The sequence below is a fragment of the Pagrus pagrus genome (assembly GCF_965226575.1).
Source record: "Pagrus pagrus genome assembly, chromosome: 8".
Classification (NCBI taxonomy): domain Eukaryota; kingdom Metazoa; phylum Chordata; class Actinopteri; order Spariformes; family Sparidae; genus Pagrus; species Pagrus pagrus.
In genome coordinates, this window is record NC_140192.1 from 24,911,699 (window position 1) to 24,934,586 (window position 22,888).

The 22,888-nt window shown below is 39.3% G+C and overlaps 1 protein-coding gene across 4 annotated transcripts; it reads right to left on the minus strand.

Moving 5' to 3' along the window:
- Window positions 1–1,314: 1,314 nt before the first annotated feature.
- kansl3 (KAT8 regulatory NSL complex subunit 3) lies at window positions 1,315–16,419 on the minus strand. 4 transcript variants are annotated; one of them, XM_084360995.1, is made up of 22 exons: window positions 16,239–16,419; window positions 14,779–15,053; window positions 14,462–14,632; window positions 14,253–14,343; window positions 13,457–13,642; window positions 13,202–13,330; window positions 12,980–13,096; window positions 12,794–12,892; window positions 12,094–12,165; window positions 11,916–11,990; window positions 11,605–11,762; window positions 11,409–11,472; window positions 11,099–11,287; window positions 9,503–9,659; window positions 9,099–9,176; window positions 8,681–8,860; window positions 8,151–8,238; window positions 7,810–7,937; window positions 7,321–7,427; window positions 5,714–5,912; window positions 4,646–4,761; window positions 1,315–2,860 (listed from the first exon to the last, which is right to left on the minus strand). In XM_084360995.1, exons 2-22 carry the CDS (start codon window positions 14,988–14,990, stop codon window positions 2,855–2,857), a joined length of 2,622 nt encoding a protein of 873 aa, XP_084217121.1. In that variant the 5' UTR covers window positions 14,991–15,053; window positions 16,239–16,419; the 3' UTR covers window positions 1,315–2,854. The 4 variants fall into 4 exon arrangements, with proteins under 4 accessions (XP_084217121.1, XP_084217120.1, XP_084217122.1 ...); XM_084360994.1 differs by having other exon boundaries at window positions 4,646–4,764; XM_084360996.1 differs by lacking the exon at window positions 9,099–9,176 and having other exon boundaries at window positions 1,319–2,860; window positions 4,646–4,764; window positions 16,239–16,418.
- Between the last annotated feature and the right edge of the window lie 6,469 nt (window positions 16,420–22,888).

Here is a 22,888-nt window from a genome sequence, read left to right on the forward strand (position 1 = left end):
GTCATGGTTCTGGCAAACATTTAGTAGTTTTGTAAATGTGTTACTCAGAACAGAGGCGTGTTTGTGTGACGTGTCGGGTTCATCATATACAGACTGCTCACGTGGACATTTATTATAAGATTAATAAATCACAGTTGATTATTGATTCTTTTTGGGGTTTTTAGAAAAAATCTTTCCAATAAGATTTTCTTTTCTTTGACACTTTTAGATAAATGTCTGTATTTAAACAGATGTATATACATACATAGTGATGGAATGTAATGGCCTTGTAAAGGACAAAAACAGAAGACGCAAAACGTAACGATGAAACCATAAAATCTGAAACCTAACGCAACAAAGTTCTGTTAACCTCTGTGAAGAAAGTCCATACATGTCACAGCTAAAAAACAGAAACACAAGGTGTTCTTACCCCTGGGGTAAACATGAGTGTCGTACAAGTACATTTACTCGTACATAGTATTTAAGTATAATTTTGAGGTACTTTACATGTATATATCAGTTTCTGCTGCCGTATACTTCCACTCCACTACATTTTGGAGACAAATACAGTTCTTTTACTCACTACATTTATTTATTTTGTTTAATTTCGCCTTTATTTTACCAGGAAGTCCCATTAAGATGAAGATCTCCCTGTACAAGAGACCTGGCCGAGAAAGAATCTTGTACAAAATGAAAACATAGGAAAGTGCAACATATAGAACATAACATATAAGACATGCCTTTTTTACCAGATTTCTGACGATGCCCTTAAATTCATCATTCGATATAAAATTGTCTAATTTCAGATCTCTTTGCAAGGTTTTCTCAAAACCCAGGGTTCATTTATTTGATAAATAAATATACTGGATAACTAAAGGTACTAGTTCCTTTACAGACTGCAAGTAGTGCATTTTTCAACGATTTTCTTTTCTCAGCAATCAGATAAAAACAAAACTCCTTGATTCCAAATATCCGAAAAATGCTGAATATCAGATCCCATAATCTGCCAGGCCGATAATTGGTCAACCCCTAGTACACAGTATATATGTACATACATGTAAATATATGTATAATTTACTTTTACTTGTACTTTTGATACTTAAGTACATTTAATATCAGATACTGTCAGAGTTTTACTCAAGCCCACCTTATTTGTAAGGTTGACTTTCACTTTTACCAAAGTCATATTTTAACACAATATCTTTTACTTTTACTCATGTATGACTTTTCAATAGACACTAGACACATAGTATAAAGTATAAACCTTTTTTTTAATTATTATTATTATTATTATTGCTGTTGTTGTTGTTGTTGTTCTATAAGGACAATCCAGCCTGCCACATACTGACTTGCACTATTGATGTAAAGGTTATTACTGGCATCATTGCACCGTGTATATTCAGACATATTAGAGTTAAAGCTTATGGTCCTAATTCTAGTTAAAGGTAAACATCAACTCAATAAAAAAATCTGGAAGAGGAGAAATTAACCTCAGTTTCCACTCAATTTATCACACTTGAGTCAATTTCTGGCTCTTAATCCGTGCTGCATATTGGATGGAGAGACCTCAGCTGGATTGCTGCTGATGATGGGAGACTACGCCAGCAGCTCTGTTGTTCTCTGTCTGACTCGCATCAGTTATAGTGTCCCTGCCTATCACATACAAAGCCTGGTTTATACAAGAGGGAAGAGACACACTCTCCTTATCTTATCTGACTGCTGCCTATGGGTGGAATTTAAGACAGGATGTCTGCTGAGATGAGTGGGCTGTATTTATGCTGTTGCTGTAAACACAGAAGTGTAAGTGCCTTCGTTATATTGTGAGTAAGAGGAGTTTCTTAACTTGCTTAATGCCAGTTCAAGTCTTGAACAAACAGGACCAAATATTTAGATTAGCGAACAGGAAACACAGTTGAGTGTTTTGAGGCAAATCATTTTTTTTTTACTGAGGCAGTTTGACGCAAAAAGTCCATATGACAATGCAGATGGGAAATATTGCCTTATACAATAGTTTAGACAGTGGAACATGAGGTTATAGAGGAAACAAACATAATAAATACTGTTTATCCTAAATATCAACAGATATGACCTCTTCATCTGTTGCAGCTTTTTGAGAGCATATTATTCAAACTGAGTCAACACCTGGAATGATTCATATTATACTGCAGTCACAGGATTATGACCAATCCTGACATTTAATTAGCGTTGAAATTGAGTTCTTACTATAACATATTTTAGGCCTAACATACGGTTAAATAAAACTGCTGCATGAAATTCGGCTATGATGATGAAAAACTGTAAAGAAGTGAATATAATTACTGTGATAAACAAAATCAAAGCCGTGAAGAAAATTGTTCACAATCCCGTTAATCATCTAATTCTGTGATAAATGAGATGCAAAATAGATAATGACAAAAGGGTATAAACTTAGTATCCACTCAGAAAAAGAGTTTACTGCCATCACAGTCCAGATAGCTTCCGGTTTATCCTCACCATATCATTTCCTCCTGAGAGGATAACATGTTGTTTATCTGGCTGTCAGAATTTGCTCATGAAAGTTAAAGGTGTAAGAAGAAAACACAGACTGTTGCACGAAGACCACCACTGCAGTGTTAGTAGAGTCCTTGCTGTCCATCTGTGCATAGAGGTTACGCATCATGGCGGCTCAGCCACAGCTGACAGTGACTGCCTGGCCTTTTCCACCCACCACAGGGGAGATCTCTGGAGGATGTGAGGCAGGTGTTCTGTGTGTTGTGGGTCGGTGTGTTCATCATTGCAGGGAGGGTACAGTCTCATCAGCAGGCTGTGGCTCCCAGATGCCACTGGCAGAGCACCAGCTTACATCACGTGCATCACCACACGGGAACCGAGATTTTCACTGCTGTAGAAGGGCAAAGTGGAATGAATGAACTCACAGTCCAGAAAATGTAATAATAAACCTACTTATGTTAAAATAAAAAAGGGTGACTTTTATTTATTAATTTTCCACATTAAAGTCTGTTTACATGTGGAGTTCAACTGCATGTGAAAAAAAACACTATAAACTCTTTTGCGCCTCCAGAGGAAGCTGCTTGTAATCTGATGAATTGCCTCCAGTGATGTCACTCAAGTTGCATTGTGGGTATTGTAGGCACCAGGTTTTGAAAAACAGTCCACTGGTCTGCATTGTACTCCTGTAACACTGTTGGACTCTTTATGGACAGTTTAAACAAAGGGTTGAAATCGATACAGCAGAACCAGTAATCGCAATTTTTATTCCACCCTTTGTTTTTCCTTTTCAAAACCTGGCACCTACATTTCCCACAATGCAACTTAACCACTGAGTGTCATCACTGGAAGCAATTTATCAGATTACATGCAGCTTCCTCTGGAGCCACAAAAAACTTTATATTACTTTTTTTCACATATGCAGTAGTACTCGGCAAGACCTGTAAACACACCTTAATGTGTGAAATTGGTGGTTTCCCTTTAAGGACAGAGAAATGTCTGACATTTACTTCTTTGGCTTGAGAAGTGACTGACAACACCCTCAAAGTGTGTACAGTATTTTCAGTAATAGTATGAGGGATACTTTCAGCTATATCAGATGAACATTTTTGGAAGTGCAGCTCCCTTTTGTACAGTCTCCAATATAGATTAAAATAAAGCTTAGTTAAAAAATCATTTTCACTCTGTAATCATGTCAGATTTTTATGTAATTAACTTGGGCTTACTTGTCAAAATACTTTGTGACACTACTTTAAGAGGCCATCTGTGAAAACAGTTGCTCCATAAACAAGGATGTAATTAAAGGAAAAGCTGTTCAAATTTTAAACTTGAAGTCAGCAAACAACAAGGAATCATATTGTTGTGCTTCTGTTTGTACACTTAAAAACCTCAGTGTGTACATTTCACATATCAAACAGCATTGCAGCATTCTCCTACACAACTCAAGTAGATGTGGACTTTAGAATGTAAAAAAGAAAAAAAGACAGCAAAAAACAAAAAATGGCTCCATACAGCTCGCCCCGTGTAATCCAAGTCTCCAGAGGCCCCGAGATCCCAAATTGATTGGAGAATACAATATATACACCCTTGACGCAAGGTCAGGGGTTCAGATTGAGTGCAGGCTAACGCTTTTAGCTTAGCAGCTACAATGACAATTTGAGCTTTAAAATGGGTGTGAATGAGGTCTTTTGCCAAATCAATTTGGAATTTGGGGGCTTCTGGAGACTGAGATTGTGTCAGACAAGCTGGATGAAGCCATGTTAGGTCTTTATTCAACTGTTTTTTTGCGTTTTAAAACAAGTCCCCATCCAGTTCAGTTGTTTAGGAGAATGCTGCCATGCTGTTTAGCTCCAGAAATCTTTTGTGGACCGCAAAAGTTCAACTGGCTTTCCATCAACATAGGGGTGAATAGATAATGAATTTTCATTTTTAGGTGAACTTTATCCTTTGAGGCTTGTCATCTCCACAAGAAAATGTGGTCTGCAAAATGATTTAAGTGTTGCTCAATAAGATGCATTTCCTTGGGTTGTATATGGGTATTGTGAAAGCAGAAAAGGCAAATACATGAATCAACAGGTAGAAGCCTCATGTGCTATCGCTTAGGAGATAATAAGTAACCAAATAAAGCAAGTCAAACGTGCCCACATCAAGAGCCATTACACGCTTTAATGAGACACACCTTTGGCTCATGGGTGCGAGGCGGCGTCACAACCTCTGCAGCTTGGCTGAGAGATCCCACTCGACTCGGCTGTGCTCCTCGAAGAGTCACCGTTATTGAAGTGGGGGCTTTCTGCCCTACTGACACACAAACAAAACTGCTCAGCACTTACAGCTAGAAAATAAACTAAAATGGACTTGGTTTCATTGATTGCAATGCTTTTGATTTGCCACAAAAGTTGCCGCACATGTTGTGATGGAGGTCATCAGAATGACCTTTTTGCTCTTAGTTTAGCAAATTAAAACAATAGCAGGGTGTTGGGCAATGAACATAATGAGAAGTAAAAGCAAATTTAAAGTTTTAGTTAAATGAGAGCGGTGATAAATACAACTGATTCACACTAAAAAGGGAAAAACAAAACAGGAGCAATGAAAACATGAGTTTGATTCCAGTCTTTATTGTAACAACAGGAACAGAGCTGGGGCAATGACAAGTGATAGTTTTATTGCTTCTCAACACGTCTGTCAAAAGGCCAGCATTCACACTTATGGATATTATAAGCATGTGGTTTAATGGAAGGGTTTACAAAATGTTACTACACAAAGAGGCAAACAGAATAAACACAAGCATGACATGACTAACAAACAAATCTGACATACAAAAGCAGCCTGGATTAAACTTTTGGGTGTCTTAATAAATTTGGTCAACCTTATCAACATTAACTTGAACTTAATTCACAATTCTTCTGTACCAAATGCTTTCATATATTTATATTTTACATTTGCATCCATTTCTACATGAACATTATGTGTTGACCATATATTTCCCATATGGCTCTTTCTGAACATGCTGTATGCCGCTGATCTGCCCTCCGATGCTGTAAAGTTGCACATCTGACTTTAACCTTAACAGTCGGGTTCTTCCAGGCAAACTATCTACACACACGTCGACAGAGCTGTCCTCTACGGTCCTCTTCTGCGGCTATCCTCCCTGGCCTACAGACATCCTGATCTACTGTTTCCCACACAAAGGATGAATGAACCCTGGGCATTCAACGTGGCCGTCGTGTTTTGGCAGTTCGAGACATACCAGCGGTCTGATTGGTGATGTGTGCCAAGCCGGGCAAGCTGCTGGCAAGTTTGGCAAGCCCCCCATTGGTGAGCAGCTGGTGGATGGCGGTGGTTTTAGCCACTCCTCCTGTGGTGACCACAGGCACCGCCCGCAGCAGAGTACTGCTGCTAGTACCGACGGAGCTCAGGACCTGACCCTGGGGCTTGCCACAAACCGCCTGAGGGAGGAGGAGAAGAAGACAAACAAATAGTGTGGTTCAGTCATCAGTCACAACAGACTGAAGATCAATGTTGTCTTTTACTCCCAGTAGACATGTGGCATAGTCACATTTACCTGTACAGTTCACATTCAGTTGTGTTTCGTTAGTCAAGACTTATCGACATAAAAAGGATGAGCAAAACATTTGAAACCACAATGAGTATATATAGGGATGTCCCTACTGACTTATTTCCTAACAGCCAAGGCCCAGACCACATGTACACAGGTATTTTTGGAAAAGGGGGATAAAAACAAAAACAATCTCTGTCCAGACAGCGTATTAGTACCGTTTCAAAAAATAATCTCCCTCCATATAACAGCAGATTATCTACACAGTTTTGGTTGTTTAGTTACAGATAATTCTATGAACGACTTTTATCTTTAACGTTATCTACTTTTTTTTTTTTACGTTGAGTTTGTACTACATATGTTACAGGTACCAGAACAAAAATGATGAGGCAGTTAAAAGGTGACTGCTCCTCACAGAATCCTCCTGGATAATGCTATATCTATTAAAACATCATCTACAGCTGTTTCTCTCTCTTTTCCAATATAAAATCCCTTAAATCCATGTACCGTCTCAAATACTCCAGAATATCTTAAACACATTCTCCGAGTTCACATCTGCCAATTCTGCCACGTACACTAAAAAAAAACGACCAAGAAGCAAATGTGAGTGTCTGCATCATTGTTTCCAACAATCTTAATTTCTGCCCGTCCAGATGTAAACACTGACAACTACAGCCTGACTGATAAATTGGTTGGTCGATCTTATTGGCCGGTACTGACCTATCGCAGATATATATACCGATATATGTCTTTTCAGAAATCATAATGTATTCTCAGTGTTTGTGCACTGGAGGCTCAAAGTTTCCACATCACACCTGTGGATGCTGAATATTGGACCATGATCGGCTTCCAAACTATTTGTGATGTCACAAATCATGCTTGTAGGCCCACCTCTTAAAATTCAACTTTCATCAGCACAAAGAAATGTAATAGTTTCAGTAAGGATTTATTGTTGGGGGATTGTATTAGTTTTAGCTAAGTGGAGCTAACAAACAGGCAACTAAGACTAATCCCAATAACAGACCTGGAACTATTTTTTCAATATAACATCTGTTAATGGAAAAGGCAAGAAATTAACTCTGTTTCAACTAATGTATCCATCAATTAGAGATTAATTTATCTATTAAATCCATGAGTTTGTTCACCCATGCACATTATTTACAGGCTCAAACTGGTGGTTTCTCATGTTTTAGCTTACTTAATTCTTCGGGAAATGATTTTAAGAATATTCTACATAATTCTTTGTGACTACACACTTCAATTGATCTCAAGTTTTATGTAATGTAACCAAGTGGTACCTGGGTGCTGCCTGTGTGTGATGCTGTGGAGGGCAAACTAGGAGCTTTGGTGACGATCTCCTGAAGGCTGAAACTTAGGCCTTGAAGCAGACTGCTGGCGGAAGGTGCTGCACACAAACACAAACACAGTGAATCAATGGGGGTGAAATCATTGCCAAAGATATATTACACAAGTCGTACTTTTATAAAGTGCTCCCACCTCCCACCCCCGCTGGCTTAAACTAGATGGACACAAGCACACAAACACAACATGTCCAAAGGGTAAGGTTTGGGGACAGTGACAGACAGCGATGGCGCAAGAGGTGATCAATGATGATGTGTGCTTAAATATGTTGTCCTCACACACTGTTCTCATTCAGTGTTCAAGACTTTAACCTCACTCTACAAAGCGATTAGAAACTGCACTGTGTGTTGAGGCGACTGCGCACAGATTAGCTGCACAGTTTGAGAGTGCAAGCAGGCGTGCAGGGCAGGACAGGACAGAGATACCTTGGGCAGTAGCCGGAGCTTGCGCCTGGACTGGTGTGGAGGACCCTGACACCATGCAAGGCTGCACACTGTTGAATGAGCTGGAGCCTGGGGACAGGGCACCAGACATCTCTGAGAGACTACCAGACCTGCAGTGACACACATAACCACCAATCTACTCAGGAGCTAACCCAGCAAGTGCTGTTTTGGCCATCATTCCCAAACTCCGAGTTCTCATCAATCCCTCTGCACCAGACACACTTTTGTCCAATAGGGCGGGAGTGGGCGTGGGTGCAGGCATGATTAGGGGTTTAAGCGCTCTATAGTGAATGTGCCTGTGTGAAGCAGGCAGGCTAGCTTACCGCTGGCCTGTAAGAAGTCCAGAGAGCTCCTTGGCTCCAGCCACAGTCTGTCCCACTGTCACTGTTAAGGGCTTCCCAGAAACACCAACTGCATGGAAAAAGAATCATCATGATTGTTGGTTATTTAACTTGGAAGAGAGATACTCATATGACTTTGTGTTTTAGAAAAAGGCAGAAACAACTGCCAAACACAACTAGGTAGTCGTGCATTACAGGTACTAAACTTTTTCAGAAATACATGGTTTTAAAATGTCCTACTTTCACTTTAGCAAACAAAAACATGTTTCTCTTCTTATCATTCCATCTAGAGATCTGGATGAAGGTGAGCTGCTCACAATTTCAGATTTTCCCCTCCTGTCTGCCCACAACTGATTTTATCAGCCAGACAACAAGGAACAGTATCTTCTTACTGATCATATAACAAAAAACCCATGCAAGGTTTCTCAATGTGTAAAGAAAACAAAATACTCAAAAACTACGGTATATAATCTCATACGTAAGAAATGAAGTCAGGATAGCAGGCTCTGTACCTTCCTGTGCAGCAGGGCTGATGGTGCCCCCTGCTGACTCGCTTTGGGAAACAATGGTGACCTTGATCTTGGCTCTTTTGGAGGCTTTGCTTGGCGTGGGACTAGGCGTCTGCCTTCTCTTGCCATGGGACCTCAGTTCATCTCTGTCCAGGCCCTCCATCTGATCACTGGTCACTGGCACTGCACCACGCAAACAAACAAAACAAGCACACACAACTCCTGTGATCATTGAATTTAAATCTTACACTTTTAAGCAATTTTCAATTGCCTATAATTTTAACCTGCTATTAAATGTGCTCAGCAATATTTCAGTTTAAAATTAGTATTTTAGTATGAGACATTCATATGAAAGTAGGGCAATGGGAACAAGGAAAGAAGTGAAGAGAGAAAAGAGAAAGAAGGAGGGACAGACACTTACCAAAAATACAAGGAGGGCTGCCAGGAGGAAGATTTTTCCTCACAAGCATGTTTTGTTTCATAAAAGCAGCGAACTGAGCTGGAATGAAGTGGAAAAAAAGCCGGAAAGGAAAGTTGAAGGAAGAGAAGAGACAGAAGATGAGGAGAGTATTTCAGTCACGTTCCATCTTGCCCCCTCAGATGTCGTGACATGATAATATCTAACAAATTGTATTTACAATCAGTATCTCACATACCACCCCTGTCTGCCCAGCAGAATTCAGCAGAAGTTGAGGTGAATGACTCATTGTAACAAGTTTACATAAACAAGTGTGGAGAGCTGTGTATGCACAGGTACCAAGATCACTGCGCACGTGCAGGTGAACGTGAATACGATCATAGTCAAATGTGTGGCAGTAAACTAACCTTGAGCCTGCTTGTGAGTAAGCACTGTGCCAGAGCGCTGCATGTGCGTCTTGAGGAGCTGCGTGGCTGTGATTAGACTGGACTTCTGAGCTGGAGACAGACCAGATGTCTTGGGTTTGGGACTTGAAGTGGGACTGCTACAGACACTAGACAGGTCCTGAGAACACAGGGAAGAGGAGTAACACGGATGAGTAATGATTAATTAAAGTCAAGATTCAACATTCAAGATGTTAATCGTCACTCAAGTTGTACAAGTACACTTGTGTGAAATTCTTTGGCTGAGAGCCTCCATTATAGAAATAGTAAAATAAGTAAATATAAAATATAAAGAAAAGAAATTAAATACAAGGACAGGAGTATAATAGTGTATAAAAGGGGAATGGGTATGGAACAGCAGGAGTAAGTCAGTCAATGTAAACCTATTGCTTCTAATATTCATTAGACAGGATGCTTTCAGGGTTTCCTGCCTGTATATTGGAAGCCTGGCATCTCACGGGGGCTGTCAGATCTGAAATATCTGGAAAATCTATTACGTAAATGTTGATTCAAACGAAAGGAGTGGAACTCAAATGTGAGGCAGTGCAGTACTTTGACAGTCTACAGTGCCCATAGTTAAAGTTATCTTGTAACCATCTTCAAAAAACAAATGATAGCAAGCTTGTTTTGATTAAATGACTAAATAAAAAACTTTGCAAGCGAAACATGAAGTATATTTCTATGTCGTCACTCAGATACACGGTTTATATTTGTACATATTACGTATATATGGTTCTATTTTTATTTCTGCTCTAGCTGTTCTTACCTTTTTATTTATATTGTTTATTTTTTACTATTATTGTTTATTATTATATTGAACTGCCCTTTGATGGCTGTGATGCACAAATTTCCCCGTTTGTGGGACTAATAAAGGAATTTCTGATCTGATTTCTGATCTGAGATACTAAGCTAGGCAGCGAACAGCCGTGACGAACAAAACTGGCTGACCAGCCGTCGGTGCAGAACATACACAAGGTCATTTGACTGTTAACAAACATAGAAATGCTTTATAAACCATTTACTTGGCTATTGTAAAGGTTCATGAACTTCAGTTGCACCTTATATTGGCCATCAAAATAATGTTTATAGATGAACTACACAGTATTTATTAACCATTTACAAAGAATACTGAACATCAGTTGCAACTTTTCAATAAACAACTGGTTAATAAACGGTTTATAAAGCATTTCATTATGTATTACCAATGACATAATTTTGAACTAAAGTATAAGTAACGATAAATGTGCCATTTATTAATGACAGTTTTTATAAAGTGCTTCTGAGACGCTGTCAGTGATATACAGTTAGTCTGGCAGAAAGGTATTAAAGCCACATCTCGCAAGTTTCTCTCAATTAAAAAAGCTGCTTTGCAGATGTTAATCCTGTAACTCAAGTGAGTGGATGGTGTGAAAACCTGTCAACTTCAGCACTCTGCAGTCTGGCAGATTACAATTTTACATTATCACACAGATCTGTTTTTTTGCACTCAGCAAAAATGAGGGAATGTGAAAACATGCCAGTTCCTTTTGAAGGAAGTAGTTGTAGCCGCTGTTAACTGACCTCTGAACCTGACGGCGAGATGGGAACTCTAAGCGCAGGTGAGGAAGGTCGTCCTCTCTCCATGTCAAAGGGAAGCTCCCGTCGAGGCCTTTTCTTCTTCTCTGTGTCCAGGTCCCTCATCTCCCCCGAGCCATGACCGTGGCCCTCAGCCCGTGTGAGGACGCCTGACAAGAAGTCAGCTATCTCATCCTGCACATAAGCGATGCACGAAGAAAGAAAACAACATCATTGGCATTTTTTGGACACAGAAGATGCTGCAGAGGATGAGAAACATTTTAAACTGAGCATTCACAGTTAAGTAAGGACAAACCTGAATGCAGCGGTCCACCATGGTCTGCGTCAGTCCATCTGATTTCATCTTTGCTGAATTGATTCTGTGGAGGGAGATGGCTTTGTGTTACCATTACAACTGAATTATATAAAAATTCTTACACTCTGCTGGAAATAATATGATATTTATATGATTTATTTTCTCCTTAAAGCACTGATTCAAGGTTGTGACTGACCTGAGGTTGTCGTCTGCTCCACCCACCATCACCATGCTGTTGTCTGCCCTCAGCTTCTCTCTGAACTCTTCCATGCCTTCTATACTACACTGCAGAGCATTCTGGCCAATCACAAACAACACTGGGGTCTTCATGTCCAGCAGCGGGTCATCCACATCCTGAAGATCATTAACAATTTGTAAAATGAACTAAAACTATTAACTTGAAGTCAAAGTTCAGTTTTCTTAAAAAAAATAATAATGAAATAATAGAAGTATTAACATAAAAAAGGAAAAATGCATATCACTGGAAGATATTGCTTTAGTTCTTACCCCTCTTGGCCCGTTGACTGTTAACAAAGGGAAGCCGAGACACACCACAGCAGTCAAATACTCCATAAGGGATACCTATAATTAATCAGTATTAAATAATAAGATCATTTGCATTTCATTAAGGATGAAACATTTAACCTCACATTAGATTACTGTGATATGTTACACAAGGTCTTACGTGACAAGCGATGAGAGCTCCAGCGTTCCAGCCAACCAGAATAATGGGTTTGTGGGGGAAGTGACTGTGAACCTGGTGGTTAAAATCATAAAGCATAATCAATACAGCTGCAGACGCATCACGCACAAAATCTAACTTACGTTAATACACAATCTGTATTCAACACGACTTTTCAATTGAAAATATTAAAGAATTAATTGTTGGAACAGTAACTTTATCCTCAGCTCAACCTGAACCTAAGGCCACAAAGGTGAGTAGGGCTGCACGACATGCTCAAAAAAATCCTGTCGCGCCTATTTTGAGAAATATTGCGATTATGATTAGTAAAAATTACAATTTTAACATCATATTTTCTTTTTATTTCACTGAAAAACTATTTCAATCATGATTATTATGACATTTGTCAGGGCCTCTACCAAAAAAACATGTTTTCTTAGGTTGGAAGAACAAGATTTGTAAGCCAGGGCATCTCTGCAGCACTACAGTACTTCATCACTTACTTTTACCTTTATGAAAAATTGCAGCTTCTTGCATTTTGGATATTGACTTAACCGTATTGCGATTTTGATTATACTTTGACTACTATGTGCAGCCGTAGAGTTGACACATCCTCAATTTAAAATTATTACTTGAAGTCTTACACATCCAGCAAAGAGTTTGTTTTGTTGTAAAAAATATATTTCACAAAATCACATCCTACCTCCATGACCTTGGCCCTGACGGTGCCCAACATGTGCTCTAGGCACTGTGTGATGCCAATATTTGCACTGCTGTTCACATGACTGTGCACTGGGATGACCTGACAAAGACAAAATATTTGTTATATACACTTTAAAAAAACAACACAAATGTTTTTTTAACAAATACAGATTGAACTGAGTGAGACCTTTCCCAAGCAAGAGAGCTGCGACTGCCAGAATCTCATTCGCCGCGAGGTAGAGAGGGCAGGATTGGTTGGGCTTGATGGTGCAATGAGGATGAGTGGGGATCCAGAAAGCTTGCTCTGAAAGGAAAACAAACAGGGATCTCTCATCTTTAGCCATTACAGATCATGAAGGACAACTTAATAAAAGTTTCTATTACAGACTGAGGGTGGTGTTAGTGTTACCGGTTTGTTTTGGGAAAGGACTCCTACGGCTGGGTCCCAGGGACGTTTCAGTAGTAATGACAGAGCCTCTGCACTCGGAGCGCCAGTCTTTGTTGTTGTCAGCAACATTCTGTCAATCAGCAAGGGCAACTTCCAAGACACAAAGAGGAATAGTAATGAAGCTGGAATCCTAGATCTTGCTGATATTGTTGGAGACATCTGACAGGAAATACAGATGATGAATTCTTATTCTTTATTCAATTACACATGTCATACCTTGCTTTTGAGAGTCTGCAGCACATCCAGGTAAGCAGCAAGCATGGCAAGGCTCAAGGATTCAATCATAGTCGTGTGTAACCACTGTGTCAGTTTGGTGTCCCAGTTCACACTGGCTAATGCATGCCGCACCTTCCTGGCACACTTGTCCACGGCTATCCTCCGCAAAATTGGCTCATTGGAAGCCTAAGAGAAACAAGATCACACAGGAGACCCTGTAATGTTTCAATAATTTAATATCTGAATAATTAAAAATTATTCACAGCCATGCTTTAATTTAAATCTGGCTGATCATGCTCGTTTAGTACATGATAGAACAGCAGCACTGTATTTATTTTAGGACATATTTGAAATTTAAGATAGAAATAGGATTATTTATTTTAGGACATAATGAAAGTAAACACCCCCTAACCCAACCCTGTCAGAGATGGAAAAATGCCAGGGCTGAATTTCACTCCCAGTCCACCCCTGGTTGTATCGATTTGCTGGCTGCATGACAGATAAAAATCACCTACGTCGATAATAACAATCCAATAGAGTAGTCACATAAACTATATAGACATAAGAGTCAAAATCGATGCACAGTAAATTTTGTTTTACAGTACTGGTGTTATCAAACAAGAAGGAGAGCATACCCGCTGCTGCAACTCTAGGCTACGCATTGCATGTGCACGGTGCAATACCTTGTGATTTCAGAGAGCAATAAATGTTGAACTGTTGTAATCCAGCGCTCATAAATGGTGCTTGAAATTTAAAGCCATTGAGGACAGAATTACATAAAATAAGCACAACTTACATTTTCATTGGCCAGGCGAGCTAGTCTTTCTGCCTGCAGAGCTTTAAGGACTTTATTGAACAGTTTGTTCTGGGCCACAGACCAGCCAGTCCTGAAACAAAATAATGAATAATGTCAAAACAAGGTACTGTAACTGAGATACTTCTTTTTGATGAATACGAGTGTCAGGATAATAAATAAACAGTGGATTTCTCCAAATGTTTGATTACTTGTTTATGTGCTCCTCCCAGTCATCGGGGGGCGGAGGGCTCTCAGCAACCGTGCGAGCAAACAGAACATGCCGCTCACACTCCTTCATCACACTAAGAGCTTTCTGATTATCATATAGTGGAACAGGTGTTGGTGTTACCGTTTCCACATCTAATACAGAATCAGATTCTCTGCGGACAAAGAAAAGAAGATCAAATCAGAAAAGCATTTAGTGATAAAACTGATTCATTTTGCTAGAGACAGAGTGTGTTGGCTGATGACAATCCAAAGCTGAAGTATGATCAGTTAGATTATGATGAGGTGATTTTTGACTCACGACAAGGCTTCAGGCTGGCGACGAGGGGCAACAAACAACGTCCTTGTTGGTCGGGCGCTGCTGGCATCTGGGTGGGCATTCCATGGCTTGGCATAGCTGTGGTCCAGAAACACCAGATCCAGCTCTCTTTCATGAGCAGACAGCTGGAAAAGCAAGGATGTGCCCATCTTCCGTGCTGATATCTGGAAGTCCTTATCCCCACCACGATGCATCCTCTTCCTGGGCCCCAAAGGGCCCTGGGAAGGACTCAACAACTTGTGTGGATTCAGACCCAACTGGTGAAGAAGAGTTAAAATGTATTACTTGTGATTATTATTGTCAAAAATATCAGTACATATTGATTCAGAAGAATTAAAACTTTTTCAGTCACTACATGAAGCTGAAAAATGCCTTTCACAGAGGCTCTTCAAGCTGTAAAGGGGCACTCCACTGATTTTACACATTAAGGTCAGTTAACATGTCATTAGTACAACACAACCTGTAGTAACATTTGTACAATTTAATTTGGTCTGGACAAGTTTTGTCAAGTCCGAAATAATTAGGGCTATCTCAGCTTGGGCTTGACTTTGTTTTATCTTCTGTGCATATAGTTTGCTCCCTAACTTTATGGGAGTGCCATACAGCAGACCCCCTTTAAAATTATGACACAATGTCGTCAATATGCTTCTTTTTTCCAACAAAGTCTGAAACCTCAAGACTCTTCACTTACTATCTTAAGTTACAAAGAAAAGGAGAAAATACATACATTAAAAAGCTGGAACCAGCGGATGTTTGAAATCTTGAGAAATGACTCAAACGATGAAATGATAATGAGAATAGTTGGCAACAATTTTATTTTTTCGTTCGACTAATTAATACATTTTCAAATCATGGCAGCTGTACAAAGCACTATTGTGATGTTCAACATAATCTAGAGCTGAAAAAATAAAATAAAAACACATACTGGTTCCAGTTTCTTAAATGTGAATGAGCTGGTTTACTAAACTGTGCTATAGTCAATAGCATATCTTTCGGTTTTGTTCTGTTCATAATAAGACCTCTGAAGACCCTGGGAAAGTACTGGACATCATGCAGCACTTTCTGGAATTTATTGACTTGAAACGACTAATAATTAATTAATTGATGAGGGAAATAATCATTAGTGACGACCACAACATAATGTGACGTTAAAGCACGCAGGTGCTTTGTCCACAGTGAGCACCACCCATTACTGCCATGTACTGGTGTACGTTAATATCATTGAATAGTTTAGGGTTGAAAACAACGTCAACTTTTATACCGTACATTAACACATCGGTTGCATGCGATGGCCTTATTTTTTAGTTGTGAGCTCAATATTTATCTGTAATGTGAACGCTGTGTAAAGGGACTGACGTCTGTGGGCTGGCCTAGCATGCTAGCGTTAGCATAGCAAGCTAAAAGCTAACCAAATGGCGGTATCGCTGAGTTCCTCTGCTCACCTTTTCGCTCTCTTAGTCCATGTTTGTCGAGACGGCTTAAACTCTTCTTTCAAGCCAAATGAGACCGAAAAATTGCGTTTTTCTCGGGCAGTTCCAGTGGTTACATAAACACAAATGTTTAGTACGTACGAGCCTCACTTCCTTTTGTTGTGTAGCTGGTTGCCAGGCTAGCTCCACATCCCCCCTTTTCGCTGAACTGAAAACAAGGGGACAGTCAGGACTACAGTTTACAACCAAACTGGCAACCCTGTTTGTGGCGCGTCAGAGAGTGACGCAAAACGTGGACTGGATCATTAGTCCCTCTACAAAAGTAGACCACCCGATGTTAATTAGCCAGTGCCTCATCAATGTCATCAAGTGTTGTCATGTTTTAATATATGATATAAATGTTTTTCTTTCTTCATTTTTCCCCTGATTTTTTTTGTTTATATATCTTTATTTATCTATTCTATTTATGTTACTTCATTGTTAATTATTTTAAATGTATTTGTTATTGTTATTGTAATATAAAACTAATTTAAAATATAACATTTAAAAATGAAGACATTTTCATTGCTGAAGTGGTCAGTTCCTAATGTGTGTCTCTCCTGTGTAACCTACATCACAATATTGCATTAGCCAATTTAATATACTATTCCAGAAATTGATAGAACTGGAGATTTTGATCTTAATTTTAAGTGCCTTCATTTAAAACAATGTTTTTCATTTTCGATTATACTTTGTCCATGTAACTTGTTCATGTTAAAATTTTGTAGATGTTTCAAAATATATTTTAGTAAAGTAAACACTGTCCTCAATTTGCTTTATTCTAGAAAAAGGGAAATGTATGTATATTCAGTATGAATTATCACTTCAGATTCTGAATACAATATTCATAATTGGTGTCCTCTTATTCCTCACAGCAGCCAAGAATGGCCAAAACCAAACTCTGACTGAGGGACTTTCATGTAGGCCTGATTTGTCTTTTGTGGCCAGAGGAGGATGGAGCGAGTGGTTTTCAGTTGGTGGCAATCTACAAACTCACCACTAGATGCCACTAAATTCTGCACATTGGATTGGACCTTTAAGAAAACGATATCTGTGACGTTTTTTTGCTCTCCATTTGAAGACCAAATCTTATGTTTACACATGTTAGAATCGGAATATTTTGATCCTTATAAGATATCCAATACTGAAACGCATCCCGAAGGATCCTAGTTAAACTGCAAGAGAAGAAGAGATGTTTTGTGGTTTCGATGTCTGAACTACAGACTTACTTGTTATTGCATGTTCTATGTAAAAAGCTAGATCCCTCTATGACTAACGAAGGCTCATGTGGAATAACCACAGAATAGGTCAGCATGGCTTTGGTTAAAAGAATCATTGCTTGTGGGACTGCCTTAATTACTGCATTATATTGTCTGTTGGTACACATAGGATTGTATTTCGCAAATTAGTCATAGGATAGACATGAATGGTCAATATTTCACATTTCTTCTGAAGATTGTGAAATGATTCAATGCAGTAACTGTTGAGTGTTCATGTTACCTTACTGGGTCACAACTGTATGGTGACAAATGTCCAGAAATCATTTTTTTTTGGTTTCTTTGTATAATCAATGATATGACAATGATACAAGTTGTTAGCCATTACACGAATAATGTTGTGATCCCGTATGAATTGTGCCATTAATTACACATGTTTAATTTAAAAGGAAATTTAGCAAGTCAAGAAAGTCTCAGGTTGTCGTAAAAATTGTTAAGTACCATTCACTTTAGTGAGAAACCACTCAGTGAAATACATCTGTTGCCCTGCACAATATTGTCACCAAAACCAACATGGCCTTAATCTTGGCACAGAACAGGCTGAAAGTTCTTCCTGAACGATGGAAAATGTCTTGGAAGAGGTGAAAATCACCAGAAGTCTGACCTGTTATTCAGTTCAACAAGAGCTATTATGAAGGACCAGCTCTACAGGGTTGTCCACAGCCGGAAATGTGACGTCACTTACACAACTTTTGCATGTGTAGTCTTTCTACATATTTTCACAGTTTTACAGAACGAAACGAACTTTAAAATTAATAAACATCATATGTGGGATTAATGGCACAATCAAAACCGGATTAAATTAAACATTATTAGTATCTCTCCATTGACTACTGTACATATTATTGGCAAAACAAGGTCCCACGGGCGTCCTTCAGAGGAGGAAAGGGATTTGTCTCTTTTAAAGCAACATTATGTAGAAAATTGGCATTTTGTGAGATATGGCACCCCCCACAGTTTCTGAGTGCCACACCACTTTGCGTAATTACAAATCACAGGTCCATAACAATTTGTCAGATGTAATGCAGGCGCTAACTACAAACTCATTACGTCATACCAATGTTGTGTTGAAAACTTATATGTTGAATTAAACGTGTGTGCAGAGACAAGTGATGGGGGGTGGAGTGGCTGAGACGGACGCCATTCACCCTGTTACAAGACACTGTACCGTCACAATGATTTTGAAGCTGTTATTTTAAGGTCAAAAAGTAGACAAAATAGACAAATTTTGAACAAAGACGAAATAATTTAAAAAACTTGTCTATTTTTTCTGCCAAGTCAAATACGTAACTTCTACCTTCCCCTTATCTAATTCCAAAGGTCCCTGCAGACGCACTGTTCAAAAGACGAAGTGTCCTTCATTAGAAATACTATAGATTTTAACCTCTTGCCTAAACACATCACAAACCGAGAAGTTTAACCGTTTTAAAGTTAAGTTTTAAACTGCTGAGTTTTGACTTTGTTTGTTGATGGCTGTTTTTGTGTTGAAATTTGATGTTTACTGGAGAGTCAAAATAAAAATAATTTGTTTTTACTCATTTTATGACAGAGACCACAAATTATGGTTGTCTAAATGGCAACACTTTACAGAAGGATTTAATTGTGTTTTATAGATACGATACGCTGTCTAATTATCCATGATGTTTTCCTCTCTCTGTATGCTGAGATCAAATATTACAACTATGATGTTTGTTTTCTCTGAAGAAATATTTGGCTTTGGCTTTGCTGTGTGCTCTGCTGTCGCTGTCAAAACCTCAATGCATCTGTATAGACGTGGAACCAGGTAAAGAAAAGAGGAAAACAACAACACATGCACTCACAGAGATATACTGGATATATATGGTATAGACAGACATATTAGAAGAATCTTTATTAGAAGAATATCAAAAATTAACACGTGATGCTACCTGAAATAAATTTAACACTGTCCTTCTATCCATAGAGATGACCCACTGTCAGGACCCTGTGGATAACTCATGGCATGCCATAGGATCTTCATGGAGGAACAGGAAAGATATGGAATGTACTTGCGAGTGGTGTTGCACTACGTAAGCACACAGATCACAACATAAATGGAAATTAAGTTTATTTTTCTCTGCACTGATATTGGATATTTTAGTGTTAACGTTGTGTTTACTGTGTGATTGCAGGACAGAGAGCAATGCGATGCACTGGTCTGGAAGTATGAAATATCTTCCTTTTTTTGTCATTATTTGTTTATCATGTTGAACTTTGGAGATAGTAGAGTATGCAGATGTGACCCCTCACTGGCTTCCCTCAAAGGAAGCAGGAAGGACTGAAAATAAAATCCTGCTATAAATTAAATTTCAAATGAATATCTCACACATTTTTTGTGATTTTGCATGAAAGAGTATTTTGTGAGAAAGAATTTCTGTTGCAGAAAAACACCTTTTAGTATGTTAAAGGCGCACAAGTACTACTCAGAATGTGTAAACAGTTTTATAATAATGATGTAACGAGGGTTATCTTGGCTTGAAGCACAAACTGAAGTTGAGGGGCAGAAGCAGGGATGCATACCTGAGACTCAAAGGCCTCTGATGCTTTGATTTTGACCATTCATTTTTTTAAACTCTGTCTCTTGTGGGTTAGGGTTATATTCCATCTTCCCATCTTTACGTAAGAACAGTGCTACTAAAGAGCTGTAACAATTAGAAATTGTTTGCACTCTAATTAAACCAGATTTCACTGAAAAGTAATAAAGTAAACTTAAAGTTACAATCTCAAAGATTTTTATTTCAATAACTGTCTTCTTTAAATAAATAAATTCCTGTTGTGCATAGGGATGTAAAAAACCGGCGGTATAAAAACGCCAGGTTTATCTACCGAACGCATTTCCTTGTAATACGGTGTTGTGTGTGTGTGTGTTGAGCCTAAAGCCGCTTCTGTCCACTGCGGCTCCGCTCCCTCTCTCACAGAGGGGCGAGAGAGAGAGAGAGAGAGAGAGAGAGAGAGAGAGAGAGAGAGAGAGAGAAGAATAATCTAATATGACAGCTGTCTGTGTAGGCTGTTTATCTTGCCACAAATCTTAAACTTCTTCTAGATATTGAGTTTATTGTGACTTTGCTGTTGTAAACATTGCTGTTACTGTTAACATTCACAGTAGCAGTCACAGTAGTAATTTCTTGGTTTTGTCACATTTTTAGATGTGACAAAGATGTAGATGTAGTTGCATGAATGCCGGAGCGCCCGGAGAGAACCCATACTGACACGGGGAGAACATGCAGCCCCATGTTTCTTACTTTTTTTTGCATTGATTGTGGGAGGAAGCCGGAGCACCCGGAGAGAACCCACACTGACACAGGGAGAACATGCAGCCGATGGGCGCAGCTGCTTTTCAGCACGGACTTCAATCAGTATGGGTATCTGACCTTTCATAGAAGTAGATCATGCCATATTCATTTATGTCGTCTGGTCTGATGACTGTGTGTGAATCGTCCACTATGGTGGGAACTTGATCAGTATACAAATGTGACCACATGCGCTGGCTGTAGACGTTGTGACATACAACAGAAGACAGGCTGTATAACTGCACCCGGTCTGCATCCACAGGAACTTCTACAAACTGTGATGGAGTCACATGGTCTCTGAGGATCAATCCATTGGGGGTTTCTCGAGGGAAGTAAAGGGTTAAAATGTCAGGACTGTTCCAAACTGTGTCTCTCTCTACGAGGGATCCACATGCCTTGCATTGTCCTGAGTGCTGAGTGAAGGCACGTTTGAGAAGAGCGGAAACTGAAAACCTGTTGTGTTCATCTCGCTCTCGTTGTAAAGTTGTTATGTTGTAAAAGTTACCCAGACCTGAGGTGCTCCATGTACCGGCATTACAGCTCTCACATGTGCTTTGTTCTAGAGCCACAATAGCTGTTTGCACTCCACAGGTGTCTAACCAGCGCAGCAACAGATCTAATGGATCGATGGGATCGTTCATCTGGAGCAGACTCAGTGCCGGCAGCATCTCACTTAATTCTACCAAAGTCCAGAACATGTCTCTCGGTGTGAAATGCATCCCAGGGTTATTGAGGGCTGTCAGGAACAGCCTTGCAAATCCTGGTGTCGCCGATAACTTTGTGAAAGGCTTTGTGGGTTGGTCCCTTAAATGTTCCTGCACAGCAGACAGGTGTAGTGTAGCCTGTAATGGTGCATTCATCCAGGAAGTATTACATCCACCTGGAAACCTGCAGATCTCCTGGAGGGCATTTCTGGAATTATTTGCTCTGGCGGTAGTTCTGCTCACTTCTTCATCACTCGACCTTTTAACACATGGCTCTGTTTCTTTGACATTGCCTGTTGTTGGAATGTCTGAAACATCTGGGTCGTGTGCAGAAGCAGCAGTGGTTTGTGGGATTGCCTCTGATGCTGTGATGCCAGATGTTGAATCAGTAACCTGCTCGGTGGGCTCAGCAGCTTCTGGGCTAATTTCCTTGTCTTCCTTGTCTTTCTCTTTTACTTCTGTAAAGTACTCAACAAGTTTTCTGGTACCTTTCATGACTAAAGCGCCCACAACAAAGCCTAGTATGAGCATGATGCTGCGAGATTTGGGTCTGAATCTGAAAAATATCTCTGTCTGTGTGAGAGGAGTGTCCAGTCTCGAGGTCCAAGTGTGTGTGAAGTGGCTGTGTGTTGAACACCTTTATATTCTGTCAGCACATTCTATGACCAATCAAAGAGATCAGAAAACATTCTAGAATGTGATGGAGCTCTGTGTGTGTGTGTGTGTGTGTGTGTGTGTGTGTGTGTGTGTGTGTGTGTGTGTGTGGTGAAAAGTAACTTTACATTTCTGACATACTTTTACTTGAGTAATCCATTTTATGTTTACTTTCTTCTCCATTACCAATTTGTAAGAGAATACATTACTTTTGACCCCCGTCATTGAAAACATTAGTTTTATTTGATTGTTAATATGAAATATCAACTAATAAATATGTATTATTATGAATTATATGATAATCATATATCATAATGCATACTTCATATGTCCTGAGAGCACTTTATCACAGGCGCTACAGGCAAAATGGGACACCCTTTATATTCTGCTATGATAAACACAGAGAAAGTTAAAAAGATAAGTAATTTCAATCTTTTAACTTCAGTTAAAGTGTTACAATTCAGATACTTAAGGAACATAAATCAATTTGATAAAAACACATCTCTAAGAACACCGTACTAAAATCAGAAAACCATTCATAGGTCAACTGTTAAATTTGTCATTTAAACTTCTCAACTTTGAAATAAGTGCACCAGGGACGTGCACATGATTATAGAGGGGCAGGGGCTCAAAGTCAGAAAATGGTAGTGTGTGATTTTTTTTTTCAGGCCTTAATAACA

Coding starts and splice junctions, on each gene's coding strand:
- kansl3 (XM_084360994.1), bottom strand. CDS start 14,990: ATGCATCGTGGTGGGGATAAGGACTTCCAGATATCAGCACGGAAGATG. Junction 8,861..9,098: donor CAGCCCTCCTTGTATTTTTG/GTAAGTGTCTGT, acceptor TGCGTGGTGCAG/TGCCAGTGACCAGTGATCAG. Junction 7,428..7,809: donor AGCTCCGGCTACTGCCCAAG/GTATCTCTGTCC, acceptor GTTTGTGTGCAG/CACCTTCCGCCAGCAGTCTG.